Source organism: Sapajus apella, unplaced genomic scaffold (genome assembly GCF_009761245.1).
Source record: "Sapajus apella isolate SASKATOON/1434 unplaced genomic scaffold, GSC_monkey_1.0 scaffold88, whole genome shotgun sequence".
NCBI lineage: Eukaryota > Metazoa > Chordata > Mammalia > Primates > Cebidae > Sapajus > Sapajus apella.
In genome coordinates, this window is record NW_022437028.1 from 5,611,264 (window position 1) to 5,625,729 (window position 14,466).

Below are 14,466 nucleotides of genomic sequence, written 5' to 3' on the forward strand. Positions count from 1 at the left end.
CCAGCCTGGGTAACAAGAGCGAAACTCCGTCTCAAAAAAAAAACAAACAAAACAAAACAAAACAAACAAACAAAGTGACATCCTCCTGCCCCTCTAGGGGGTGCTTATTTTCGATAGGGGAAACAAAGGTGGGCAATGATGGAGACGTGAGGTTTGGCCGTGTGTCCCACCTCCTTGCTGGGAACTGCTGGTGCAGGGCACCACCGAGCACTTCAGAAACCCAGCTGTAGAGGGGCTGCCTCCTCATGCCTTGGGCATCACCACCAGACCGTCGCTTACCCTGTTGGGCAGACCAGAGTCACAACCACATCCATCTCCTCTCCTCACGCTCCTGCAAACACAGCTCACCTGGCCAGTTTCTTCAGCTCATTATTGATGTCATGATTGAAGGGCTGCTCCTTCTGGGCTCGAACTAGAAAATCCCGGGCCTTCTGATACTCAGTCAGAAGAAGACAAGCCTGTCACAAAGAAAGAACTTTAAAAGCACAGAAAAGGCAGCATTTGGCTGGGCGCTGTGGCTCATGTCCATAATTCCAGCACTTTGGGAGGCCAAGGCGGGCAGATCAACTGAAGTCAGGAGTTTGAGACCAGCGTGGCAAAACCCCGTCTCTATAAAAACACAAAAATTAGCTGGGCCTGGTGGTGCATGCCTGTAATCCCAGCTAGTTGAGAGGCTGAGGCCGGAAATTTGCTTGAACCCAGGAGGTGGAGGTTGCAGCGAGCCAAATTTGTGCCACTGCACATTCCAGCCTGGGTGACGAGAATAAAGCTCCATCACACACACACACACAAAAGAAAAAGACAGCATTTTTGCAGTAGCTCAGTTGAGCACGGCTACCACCTCTTCCTGGCTATTTGCTCCCAGGTCACTGGTTTCCAGCTCACCTGTCCACACCTGAAGAGGGCCTTAGCATTCTTTTGGTCAATGATCAAAGCCTGTTCTCCATAGCGTAGGGCTATGGTGGGTCGGTCTAGCTTCAGGTATGTAAAGGACAGGTTGAGGAGAATAAGAAGCTTGGCAGCCTCCGTGAGGTGCTGCTCTTCAGGGGGTGCAGATCGCCGGCGCAGAAGCAACAGGGCCTGCGGAGAGGGAAGGTAGACAGACTGTCAAGAGGAGTAACAGTCTATGTACAAAACCCCAAAGCATCCACACACAAAAACGATCAGAGCTAACAATCAGCTCTAACAGGTTGTAAGACATAAGATCAACATAAAAAGTCAGCTATATTTCTATGCTCTAGCAACGAACAATCCAAAAATGAAATTAAGGAAACAAGTCCATTTACAATAGCATCAAAAAATAAAGTAGCAATAACCTTAAATCAAGTGAAAGACTTGCACACTGAAAACTACAAAATGTTGTTGAAAGAAATTAAAGATGATCCAAATAAAATGGAAAAACAACGCATGTTCATTAACTGGAAGACTTAAAGTGGTCATATTTCCCCAACTGGTCAACATACTCATGCAACCCTACCAAAATTTCAACAGCCTTTTTTGTAGATACAGACAAATTGATTAGATAATTCATACGGAGGCTGGGTGCAGTGGCTCATGTCTGTAATCCTAGCACTTTGGGAGGCTGAGGCGGGCGGATCACCTGAGATCGGGAGTTGGAGACCCAGCTGGCCAACATGGTGAAACCTTGTCTCCACTAAAAATACAAAAATTAGCCAGGCGGGGTGGCAGGTTCCTATAATCCCAGCTATTTGGGAGGCTGAAGCAGGAGAATCACTTGAACCTGGAAGGCGGAGGTTGTGGTGAGCCAAGATACCACTGCACTACAGCCTGGGTAATAAAGCAAGACCCCAACTCAAAAAAAAAAAAAAAAAAAAGTCATATGGAAACTCAAGGGACCCTGAATAGCTAAAATACTCTCGAGAAAAAACAAAGCTGGGGAACTCATATTTCCCAATTTCAAAACGTACTAAAAGACAAAAAAAAAAAAAACAGAACTTCCTAAAGCTACAGTAATTAAGCCAGTATAGCACAAGTACAGATATGTAGATCAATGAAATCCAAGAGTCCAGAAATAGATTTATATATCTACAGTCAACTGATTTTCAATAAGGGCGTCCAGACCATTCAATGAGAGAAAAGAACTGTCCTTTCAACAAATAATACTGGGATGAGAGGCTATCAACATGCAGAAGAATGTTTACAATATATGCAAAAATTAACTACAGTAGGCAGGGCACGGTGGCTCACATCTGTAATCCCAGCACTCTGGGAGGCCGAGGTGGGCGGATCACCTGGGGTCAGGTGTTCAAGACGAACCTGACCAACATGGTGAAACTCTGTCTCCACTAAAATTACAAAATTAGCCAGGTGTGGCAGTGTGCACCTGTAACTTCAGCTACTGGGGAGGCTGAGGAAGGAGAATCTCTTGAACCCGGGAGGCAGAGATTGCAGTGAGCTGAGATTGTGCCATTGGACTCCAGCCTGAGCAACAAGAGCAAAACTGTCTCAAAAATAAATAAATAAAATAAAAATTAACTGTAGTGAAGCATAGCCCTAAAAGAGTTACAACTTAGACTCTGCTCGCTTCAGCAGCACATATACTAAAAATTGGAAAAACAGGGAGAAGATCAGCACGGCCACTGTGCAAAGATGACATGGAAATTCATGAAGCATTTCTTATTTTTTTAAAAAACTATCCGACTCTTAGAAGAACACGTAGATGTAAATTTTTGTGACCCTGCATTAGAAAATGGTTTCTTAAACACAAAAAGCAAAAATAACCAAAGAAGTAAGACTTCATCAAAATTTAAAACTTTTGTGTTTCAAAGGACATTACCAAGAAAGTGAACAGACAGCATAGAGCTTTTGCAAATCCTTTATTTGATAAGGGTCTAGTATCCAGAGCACATAAACGATATTTACTACTCAATAGAAAGATAAGTGACCCAACTTTCAGATATGCAGAGAATCTGAATATTTTTCCAAAGATAGACAAATAATCATTAAATCCATGAAAATATGTCCAATTTCATTAGTCATCTGGGAATTGAAAATCAAAACCACAGTGAGACACCACTTCGCACCCAGTAGGACGGCCCCAACTTTAAAAATATGAAACAAGTGTTGGTGAAGAAGTGGAGAAATTGGAAGCTTCGCACATTACTGGTGGGAATGTGACATGGTACAGCTGTTGTAGAAAACGGTTTGGCAGTTCCTCAACAATTTTGATAGTTCCCACACAAACCAGCAATTGTACTCCTAGGCACATACCCAAGAAAACTGGAAACATACGTTCCCACGACAGCTTGTACGTAAATGCTCACTGCATCAGTCATCATAATCACGACATGGAAACAACCCACATGTCCAACTGATGAATGGACAAACAGCACAGCCATTTGATGGAAGAGCAGCCTTACAAAAGAAGGAGGGGCCGGGCATGGTGGCTCACGCCTGTAATCCTAGCACTTTGGGAGGTTGAGGTAGGCAGATCATCTGAGATCAGGAGTTCAAGACCAGCCTGGCCAACATGGCAAAACCCCGTCTCTGCTAAAAATACAAAAATTAGTCAGGTGTGGTGGCAGGCACCCATAATCCTGGCAACTTGGGAGGCTGAGGAAGGAGAATTGCTTGAACCCGAGAGGTGGAGGTTGCAGCGAGCTGAGATCATGCCATTGCACTCCAGCCTGGGCAACAGAGAGACACTCCGTCTCAAAAAGCAAAACATAGAATGAGGTTTGTATATGCTACAACATGGATGAACCTCGAAAACATGCTAAGTCAAAGGAGCCAACCACCAAATGGCACATATTTGGCAATTCTACTTAAATGAAATGTCCAGAATAGGCAAATCCATAGAAACAAAAGAGAACAGGGGTTATCTGGAGCCAAAGAATTGCAAGTTTCATTTCGGGGTGAGGAAGATGTTCCAGAATTAGACAGTGGGGATGGCTGCACAACCTTGTGAATATACTAAAAACCACAGAATTGGACACTTTATCTTTTTTTTTTTTTTTTGAGACAAGGTTTCACCATGTTGGCCAGGCTGGTCTTGAACTCCTGACCTCAGGTGATCCACCTGCCTCAGCCTCCCAAAGTGCTGGGATTACAGGCGTGAGCCACTGTGCCCAGCAGAATTGGACACTTTAAAAGCACACATTTTATGGTATGCGAATCATATCTCAACAACAAAAAAATAGTAAAACAAAAAGTGGATGAAGAAGGCAGAGCCTGCCCTGGGACCCCATTTGGAAGGTGCAAGTAGAACGGAAGAACTGGAAGGCCAGTTCCGTAGTCCCAGCACTTTGGGAGGCCGAGGCGGGTGGATCACTTGAGGTCAGGAGTTTGAGATCAGCCTGGCCAACATGATGAAATCCCATCTCTACTAAAAATACAAAAACTAGCTGGGCATGGTGGCACGCGTCTGTAATCCCAGCCACTTGGGAGGCTGAGACGGGAGAATTGCTTGAACCTGGGAGGCGGAGGTTGCAGTGAGCCGAGATCATGACAGAACACTCCAGCCTGGGCAAGAGAGAGAGGCTCTGTCTTGAGAACAACCAACCAACCAACCAACCAAACAAACAAAAGAACTGGAAGTGTGTCAGGAGATGGCAGCACAGCAGAAAGTCATGAGCCTTCCTTGGTCTTCCATCTCTTAAGCTCTGGGCGTTCACTAGGCAAGTTTCCACCAACTGTCTCCACACCTTCTGAGTGGATTCAGCTCCTGTTCACGCCAGCCGGAACCTCAGGCCTGAACCCTGCTCTGGTACCTAAATGAAATTGTGACACAAGTTGTCACCTGGAAACAGTCTTCTACAGGTCCCGCTTACCTGGCCATTCCCATGAGTAATCAAAATTGAAAGCAACATATTTCTTTCCCAGTTATGCCTTGGTTTAATTTTTTTTCTCAGACCAGGAAGTTTCAAGTAATTCCATTCTTCTTTTTCCTTGATCACTTATATATAAAATCGCATCAAGTCTAACCATTTGTTTTGTGGAAGTGCTTGCAGAGCTTTTTCTAGTTGCACAATTCACAGCTGCTATAATACATTCCTGGATCCTGTTAACAGGTTTAGCCGCAGCATGCCCAGCTCAATGCCCAACGTAAAACAGATCCCCACGGAAGTGAAGTCTGCCGTCTGACCTGTCCTGCACGCAGTGGTGTGCCGGTACATGCTGAACAGCCAGCTCTGGGGGGAGGTGGAGCCCTGCTTTGTAGCACTTGCCTATTCCTGTGCTGTAAATACTTCTACCAGAGCCGGTTTCAAGCTTCCAAAGTGACATTAACCAGGACACACAACTCCTGAAAATTTTATAACTGAAATTTTGAGTTTTCACGAGCTCCAGCACAACCACTGGTTCTTCCCCAAACATGACTTTTATCAACTCACTCTTCCTCAGTGGTTCCCTGCCATCCACTTCATCTAGTCCAAATTCATCCACACATATTTGAATGTCTTCCTGAATCTGGCCACCTCCTATTACCTGCTATTCCTTAGATATAACACATGTTTCTGACTAGGAATCTACCAACTGTGCCCTGAATAGGCTCTGATCACTTCTGTACCTTTGCTCATCTTTTTTCCTGCCGAGGGTTTATGGCAGAAGGGACAAGACAACTCTCGGGGACCTTTTTTTAGAAGGCCACTAACTCCATTCATGAGGGTTCCATCCTCATGACCTCATCACCTCCCAAAGGCCCCTTCTCCTAACACCATCACATCGATAATTAGGCTTCAACATACAAATTCTGGGGAGACACAAACATTCAGACCACAGATATTGGTGAGCAGTTTGAGCTGCATTTTATCTCCCCAACTAGATTCAAATCCCTTGAAAACATGAACCCCAATACTTCTTGTGTGATCCCGACAATGCTGAGCAAAAGGCTGGAGACACAATGGAGCTCAATCAATGTCAGTCTGCTGCTCCGAAGACTGAGAAACGTTCCACTAGGAAAAGAAATGCAAAACCTGTGGCTCAGCAAGGCAGGCTTCACACGCATGCCTGCCTTCTCCAACTCGAAGGGACTAAGACAGGTAGTACTCCAACATGAGCAAAGGACAGGAAAAGGACCGACACCAAACCCAAGGGGTCAGATGGGCGGCAGTGTGATGACTGACTCGGCAGAGTGGTGCCAGTGTAAAAGGGACTGATCTGCCCCTCAGCACCTGGAGAGCCCTAGGAACTGATGGAAGCAGGAGTTAGAGCTATCTGGTGGGGCTGAGTAAAGGAGGTCAGGTCAAATGCTTCCCCTACTCACTGCCCCTATGCGTCTAGATGGCCTCAGGAATCACAAGATCTACTTTCTGGGGAAATGGAACCAAAGAGGCCCTTGATTAGGAGACAGACTGGAGCGGACGACAGGAAGGTGGTATGCTGGTAACAGGGCTATGAAAAGGAATGTCAATCGCAGACAGTGAGAACCTCTGGAGCCTCGGCATGTACACGGGGCGGAAAGAGGACTCGGTGGACACGGAGGCAACACCTGCATACTCTGACGTGTGCAGTCTCTCTCTGACCACACTGCCACCTGCCTTGGCAAGCACCTGGCATTTCCAATCAGCTCTGTGATGTCTCTTTCAAATCTTAGTGGTCAAAGATCACCAGCCATTTGAGGAAAGCCTCTGTGAAAGAAATGGCCTCCTGTCTCCCAGCAGCGGCTCTCCCTTCCTTCAGAGTAATGGGACTATATATTTTTTTGGCCAGGAACATGCACAACTGGAATACAGATACTTGCTAGCCTTCTTCGCAGCTAAGCAAGGCCTGGAGAACAGGTTCTGGAAAACGTAACTCAGTAGAAGCGTCATATGACAAGAGCCTTCCTTAACAGAGTGGTACGTGTCCCCAGCCTTTCTTCCCTTCTGCTGCTAGAACTCAGAGACCCTCATCCTGGACCACAAGGCCAGAGTCCCACCCAAGAAATGAGAACTGGGTATGTGAAAACATCTGGAGCAAGGCCACCGACCGACCGGCCCTGGCTTGCATGCCTCTAGCCTTTCACATGAGAGAGAAATAAACCATCTTTAGGTTGTTGACAAACTCAGTGCAAAAGGACATAGACCCCAATATATAGAAAAAACAGAAAAAGAATGAGATTAAATGATAATCAACAGTCTAAAGAGATAAAATAATATATGCATGAAACCAGAACAGAATGCTGGGGAGAAGAACAAAGAGGCCCTCCATTTTCTAAAATTAATTCTTTTTGTAGAGATGAGATCTTGCTATGGTGCCCAGACTGATCTTTAACTCCTGGCTTCAAGCAATTCTCCCACCTTGGACTCCCAAAGTGCTGGGATTATAGGTGTGAGCTACCACAACCCTCGTCCCCCAGTTTTTAAGAAAAATTCACCAAAGAGGTAGCAAAAAGTCAAGGAAAGCTTCCAGACAATGAAACAAACAGGAGAAAAGATGGAAACTGGGAGGAGGCAATAAAACAAAAACAAAAGCAAAACAAAAAAAACAGCCAGAAGCTCAATGCAGGAGCTCTGACCACAGGAGTTTCAGACAAAGAGGGTGGAGGGAACGAGAGTAAATTATCAAAGAAATAACTCAAGGAAGTTGCCCTCCCAGAGTGGAGGAATAGTTTCCTGAAAAGATACACTCATGGGCTCAACAAAAATTTAAAAATACACACACAAAGGCACGTCGCTGTAAAATTTAGGGATCTTCGTCTCTACAGCGGAAAAAACAGGTCACATTGAAAGAAATAGAATCTTAAGTGGTAATAAGATTTTTTTTTTTTTTTTAAGATTTTGAGATCAGAACTAAAAAGACTTTTTTTCCTTCTTTTTTTTTTTTTCCCCCCTCTCTGTCTCCCCCAGAGAGAGTTTCAGTCTTGTTACCTGGGCTGGAGTATAATTACATGGTCTTGGCTCACTGTGCCCTCCACCTCCTGGGTTCGAGCAATTCTCCTGCCTCAGCCTCCCGGGTAGCTGGAATTACAGGCATCCACCACCATACCTGGCTAATTGTTGTATTTTTAGTAGACATGAGGTTTCACCACATTGGCCAGGCTGGTCTCAAACTCCTGATCTCAGGCGATCCACCCGCTTTGGCCTCCCAAAGTGTTGGGACAGGCATGAGCCACCACGCCTGGACAAAAGACTTCTTGATAACAACACTAGACAAATCTTTATTTAAATAACTAGAATATTTTAGACATACATTGACATACTGTCTTAAAACAAAGAAGTAAGCTGAGAAAAAAAAAAAAAAAACAGGAAATCCACAAACTAGCATTACAGGGGAGCCCCGTCACAAGAGCTGTGTGGCAGGCCCCAGGGAGAGTTCCACCTGACGATGCACTGTGTGGTCACCTGGCAGGAAGGAGGGAGGGGAGAAGAGCCTGGTGCTTGTGTTATGTTAAGATCTTTCTAGAAGGCCCTCCAGAGGTTTCCCTTTATGTCTCCTTGGCTAGACCCTTGTTACACAGACGCCGTTAGCTCATGGGAAGCTGGGAAGATATCATTTTTTAATTGGTACACTGCTGCTTTGAATGAATTGGGAGGTTCTGTTAGGAGAAGGGGGAATAGATATTGGGTGACAGGGTCAGCCACATTTGGCCTATGTGAGTATGTTCCACAGAGGGCATACATGCGTTTATGTGTGTGTGTGTATGATTTTTTTTTTTTTTTTTTTTGGAGACAAAATCTTGCCCTGTAGCCCAGGATGGAGTGCAGTGGCTCACTGCAACCTCCGCCTCCTGGGTTCAAGCGATTCTCCTGCTTCAGCCTCCCAAGTAGCTGGGACTACAGGCTCCCACCACCATGCTGGCTAATTTTTATATTTTTAGTAGAGACAGGATTTGCCAGGTTGGCTAGGCTGGTCTCAAACTCCTGACCTCAAACTCCTGATCCATGGGCCTCTGCGGGGCATGAGGGTTTTTTAAAATGAGATTTTTCTTTTCTTTTTTTTTTTTTTTGCTCACCCTCAACTGTCTTGATCGAGTTATAAAGATGAGATTTTTCTTAATTGCTGCTCATGAAAAGTAGGGAGATACACAAAAAACAAGGAAGTTTTCAGGGTCTAAACCCACACTTAACTTTCAAAGCATTCTCACCCTTTTATATCTCACTTTGGCATCGTAGAAACGATTTTGGCGGAAAAGGTAGTTGCCAAACTCCCGTTCTGTAGCTGCCACTTTAAGGACCTTCTGAAGTGGAAACTGGTCTTGTTGCTCCTGAGGATCAGAGACAGGAATACTCAGCAAGGAGACCAAAAGCCCCAACACCACGGTGGAAGTGTTAGTACGCATGAGCCAGGAGTTCGAGACCAGCCTGGGCAACACAGTGCGAACATGTCTACTTTTTTTTTTCTTTCTTTTGCGAGATGAAGTTTCACTCTTGTCTCCCAGGCTGGAGTGCAATAGTGCAATCTCAGCTCACCCCAACCTCTGCCTGCCGGGTTCAAGCAATTCTCTTGTCTCAGCCTACTGAGTAGCTGGGATTACAGGCACCTGCCACCATGCCTGGCTTTTTTTTTTTTTTTTGTATTCTAAGTAGAGACGGGGTTTCACCATGTTGGAAAGTCTACTTCTTTAGTCTTTCCCCAAAAGTCTCTGAGGAAGCAGAATCCCACAGAACTAAAAATGATGGAATGTGCAAGCAGAGAAGTCAGTGCTTGAAACCACCATTTGGCCACCAAGCACTGAACAGGTCTTGGTTTGCTCAGGGCCCTGGTGGTCTTTATGGTCATGATGCTCTACCCTGGCCATTTCAGAGTCACCTATAGAGCCGCTTTGGTCCCGGCCCCACCCCCACAGATCCTAAATCAGTGCACCACACGTGGGACCAGGCATCTGCAAGAAACTCTAATCTTTGGAAGGATGGAAAAGAGTGAGCTCCCTCACTTGGAGTGCTGATAGTTTATCTGGGGAGACACCACGTGAAGATACAAAACCTGGGATGAACATCTAAGGCCACATAGAGAGTCAGCGTGAGAAGCATGATAAAGACAGTGCATGTGACTGCTGACGGGGTCAGAAGCCTGCATCTACAGGACAGGGTTAAATGAAGAGGAGGCAAGACTTCCGTGGTGAGGACAGTGGCCACACATCCCAGTTTGCCTGGGATTGTCCCAGTTTACACCCGATGTCCTGGGTAAGCCCTCCAGTTAACAGCCCCCTTTACTCCTACCTGTGCTGGGTTGGACAATCAATTATCCAGTCACCCTAGTCATGAGCTACCAATGCCTGCCTTACTGGAAACCAAACATTGATGAAAAGCAAGTGTTCATTGGCTCACAGGGAGAATCAGTTCAAAACACGAATCCTTAAACTCACAGCCTTACCTTGCCCCAGCACATTCATCTACACGAGAACCATTACTGAGACAAACACAGACTAGGAAGCAGAGGAACTCCACTGCCACCACCGTGCAGGAGCTGTGGGGGACCCTGGGGCAGACCATCAACAGCAGGGGCAGGCTATCTAGAAGAATTACCAAGAACACCAACCCATTTGCCTCTCTCTAAAGTGCTGACATCTGTGCTCTGGAACTTACAGCTGAGAGAGCACAAAACTTGTCCGACTCAGCAGAGTCTAGGAAGTCAATCAGCTCAATCTCGAACAGGACGGTGGTGTCTGGGGGGATCAGGGGAGGGCAGCCCAGTGTTCCATAGGCATAGGTTGGTTTGAAGAGAAACCTGGCCAGCTCTCCTCTCCGCATGCTCAGAAGGCCCAGCTCCATGCCCCACAGAGTAATATCTGTAAGAAGGGACAAAGACAGTAGCTGAAGCTTGCTCAGTATCCTGCTCAATGCTATCACTTCTTCCCCTTGTAAGTCAGCAGTACTCTGGCCTCCATGTCTCTCACACAAGACATGTGTATCTTCCTGCAATGTCTTCCTCCTTAGCCTGTGCTCAGCTCCTACTCATAGAAATTTTATTCGGACTTCAGGGCTCAGCTCAAATGCCCCTCTTCCAGGAAGCTTCCCTGAACCTCCCAGCTGGAATTGATCATACCTTCATTAAGCATACTCACAACACTGCTATCACCTCCCAGGCACTATCCAGTTCTACTAAGTGAACCGAGTATAGGCCGGTCTCCTCCGCTACACCGTGAAGTCCTTAAGAGTAGAGATGTTCTAATCTCCTGAGTACATCCTCTTTTCACCATGTATTGTGGGAAGTAAGCATTCGCTCGATTTTTACTTAATAAATGAATGACGAAACATTCCCAATGGTTAAAGTCAGAGTGCAAAGATACCTTCCTAGTGAAGCCATCTCTCAAATACCCAGGTCTCAAGGGGAGAGAACATAGCTGTTTTACCAAAACCCAGCCTCAGGAAAGCCAACTCAACCTATGCTCTGACCAGTCTTCCCAGCCTGAAGCATCGTGCCTCATCTCACCCCTAAGCAATCCCATCTTTTCCAGGCCCCACGCTGAATTTACCCTCTCCAAGTTTCATTAGCTTAGGAGTTCTCCTATGGCAATTAGAATCAAAGGGTCTGTCCATGTGTTCCAGGTATCCAGAGTATTTTACTAGAATAGAAAAAAAGAATGTAAGCAAAATGGACCCCAAATACCCACGCCTCCATAATGTCTTCTCTCATCATCACAGAAACAATGCGATCAGGTAAGCTCAAGCTGCTTGACACCCCGAGGTACAGGAATAAATCTTTCTGCATTTTTGGGTGTCTGCCCTTTGGCTCAGAGGTTCCAGAGCTTCAGGGAGGCATCATGCTGAGGGACATAGAGGTCCCTGGCTTTCCTAAAAAAAAGAAATAAAAATAAAAAAAATCAGGCCGGAAGTAGCGGCTCAGCCTAGTAATCCCAGCTGCTGGGGAGGCTGAGGTGGGAGGATCGCTTGGGTCCAGGAGTTTGAGACTAGCCTGGGCAACATAGAGTCCCCCATCTCTACAAAAATATTAAAAATTAGCTGGCCATAGTGGATTGGCCTGTAAATCCCTTACTTGCGAGGCTGAGGTTGGAGGATCGCTTGAGCCCAGGAGGTGGAGGCTGCAGTGAGCTATGATCACACCACTGCACTCCAGCCTGGACAACTGAGCAAGACCCCGTCTCAAAAACAAAATACAAAAATCCACTTCAAACAAAGCATTTTCAATCCCATTAATGCATTTCGAAAACGTGATCTCTCTGGCCCCAACAGAGTGTGATGACATGGATCCTGCCGACAAATCACCCCAGGGCATACCTAGCACCGTAGCGTCTGGCGCCACCAGGTCACCAGCTCCCTCACGGATGACATCCTTCAGCACGCCCCGGTCCCCGGAAATGTCCAGCATCCTCTGACTCAACCGTTCGTAGGGGGACTAGTGGAGAATGAAAGCCAGGCCTCAGAGCCGCGGACCCACCCGGCTACTCCTAGGCGTCGATGCCCCAAAGCGCCTGGGCCCTCACCTGGCCGGGGGCGTCGTCCCCTTCCAGGACTCCCTGGTTTAAGGCGCTTCCCCCCATGTCCTTGCTGCCCTCCCTGTGGCGTAAGCCTTCAGCCTGGTGTGCCCTGCTGCCCTCCCTGGCTGTGACTCTGTTGGGGTGGGGGGACGGTCACGAAGGCCCTTTTATACCCTGCCGACCCCTCCTGACGGTGGCATTCCATTCCGGGTCCGCGAGAACGCACTCATCACTCCGTTCCAACCGCCACCAACAGCCCTGGCCCTTGCGAGTTCTGGAACTACAGAGGCCACGCGGTACGGCGGGAGGTCGGGACTGTAATGGAAGCATATAGGACATAACGGAGCACGTGCAGGGGCGCGAGGCGGGGCACGTAACGGGACCACGCAGGGCACGTTGGGCACGTGCAGGGGAGTGAGGTGGGGCACGTAACGGGAGCGCGCAGGGCATGATGGGGCAAGTGCGTGGGGCGTTAGGTGGGGTACGTAATTGGAGCGCGGGGCATGATGGGGCATCTAACTGGAGCCTGCGAAGCATGATTGGTCACGTCCGTGGGGCACGTAATTGGAGGGGCACGTAGTTGGAGCCCGGTGCATGATGGGGCACCTAAAGAGCACGCAGAGCATGATGGCGCACGGGTGCGAGGTGGAGCACACAGTGGGAGCGCGTGGAGCATGGTGGGCACAGGGCGAGGCGGGCAGGGCAGAGAGAGGCACTTTTGGAACATGTGACAATACTGCCGCCCTTGAAGGAGCCCGCGGAGTGGCTGCGTGGTGGGGCACGTGGGGCAGCTTCAGGAAGAAGGATGCAGCATGTGATTGCAGGGCAACCTGGTGAGGACACAAGAGGCATCTGCCACCGGCAGGGTTCCGGCCTCCCAGCGGTGAGTTACATTCACCTTTTTCCACTTTCTCTGTTCCATTAACACAATGGAAATTTAGGCCCAGACAAGACATTGATTGATTGATTGACAGAGGCTTGCTCTGCGGCCAGGCTGGAGTGCAGTGAGGGATCTCAGCTCACTGCAGCGTCCACCTTCTGGGTTCAAGAGATCCTCCTGCCTCAGCCTCCCGAGTAGCTGGGATACAGGAGTGCACCACCAGGCCCAGCTAATTTATGTTTTAGTTTTTAATTTTCTCGAAAGATGGTTTGTGGCTTTGTTGCCTAGGCTGGTCTTGAACTCCTGGCTTCAAGTGATCCTCTGGTCTTGGACTCCCAAAGTGCTGGGATTACAGCTGCAGGCTACAGCCAGCTTTCAGTACTGCCCCATTGGGGATTAAATTTCCAACACATGAAATGAGGAGGATACATTCAAACCATAGCAGTATATTATGACCATAATATTCATTAACTGTTTAATAGGCTGGGCGCAGTCAGGCACAGTGGCTCACGCCTGTAATCCCAGCCCTTTGGGAGTCCGAGGCGGGTGGATCACTTGAGATCAGGAGTTTGAGACCGTACTGGCCAACATGATGAAACCCATCACTACTGAAAATACAAAAAATTAGCTGGGCGTGTGGCAGGCGCCTGTAATCCCAGCTGCTTGGAAGGCTGAGGCAGGAGAATCATTTCAACCCAGGAGGCGGAGGTTGCAGTGAGCCAAGATTGCGCCACTGCACTCCAGCCTGGACAACAAGAGTGAAACTGTCTCAAAAAATAAAGAAAACCTGTATAACAGAGTGTCGTTGAATTTCTAAACATTGAAAGCCTTCACTTTTTTTTAAAAAGCTCACTATTATTAAGTGAAAGAAGCCAGACACAAAAGAGTACATTTTATGTGATGCTGTTTATGTGAAATTCAAAAACAGGCCACATGACAACATGGTAATAAGGACAGTTGCTGTCCTTGTTAGGAGTTATGACTGGGAGGAGGCTGGAGGGAGCTTTCTGGAAACACTCTACAGCTTGCTCTTGAGAGTGCATGTACAAACATCAAGTATTTATCAAGCTGTGTGGTTAATATTTGCACACTTGTATATGTTATACCTTGATTTAAAAAAATCGAAATAAATATACTTTCAAGCCTCTTAAAAAGAAAAAAAAAGAGGCCAGGCTCGGTGGCTCACACCTGTAATCCCAACACTTTGGGAGGCTGAGGCGGGAGGATTGCTTGAGGCCAGGAATTCAAAACCAGCCCAGACAACAAA

The 14,466-nt window shown here is 47.2% G+C and overlaps 1 protein-coding gene and 1 non-coding gene across 2 annotated transcripts in view; one reads left to right on the plus strand and one right to left on the minus strand.

The window, feature by feature from the left end:
* The window catches only part of FKBP6 (FKBP prolyl isomerase 6), a 34,437-nt gene extending 21,864 nt beyond the window's left edge, over positions 1–12,573 (minus strand). Inside the window, exons 1-7 of the mRNA XM_032254992.1 lie at positions 12,326–12,573; positions 12,120–12,237; positions 11,357–11,446; positions 10,467–10,669; positions 9,026–9,145; positions 886–1,080; positions 349–458 (exon numbers count right to left, since the gene is read on the minus strand). Of these exons, the coding sequence (XP_032110883.1) occupies positions 349–458; positions 886–1,080; positions 9,026–9,145; positions 10,467–10,669; positions 11,357–11,446; positions 12,120–12,237; positions 12,326–12,382 (893 nt within the window). The 5' untranslated portion in view covers positions 12,383–12,573. The remainder of the gene's footprint in view (positions 1–348; positions 459–885; positions 1,081–9,025; positions 9,146–10,466; positions 10,670–11,356; positions 11,447–12,119; positions 12,238–12,325) is intronic.
* Positions 2,538–2,645, plus strand: LOC116534671. The gene has a single exon (XR_004261819.1). It is a non-coding gene; the product is annotated as a U6 spliceosomal RNA (small nuclear RNA).
* Positions 12,574–14,466: the final 1,893 nt, after the last annotated feature.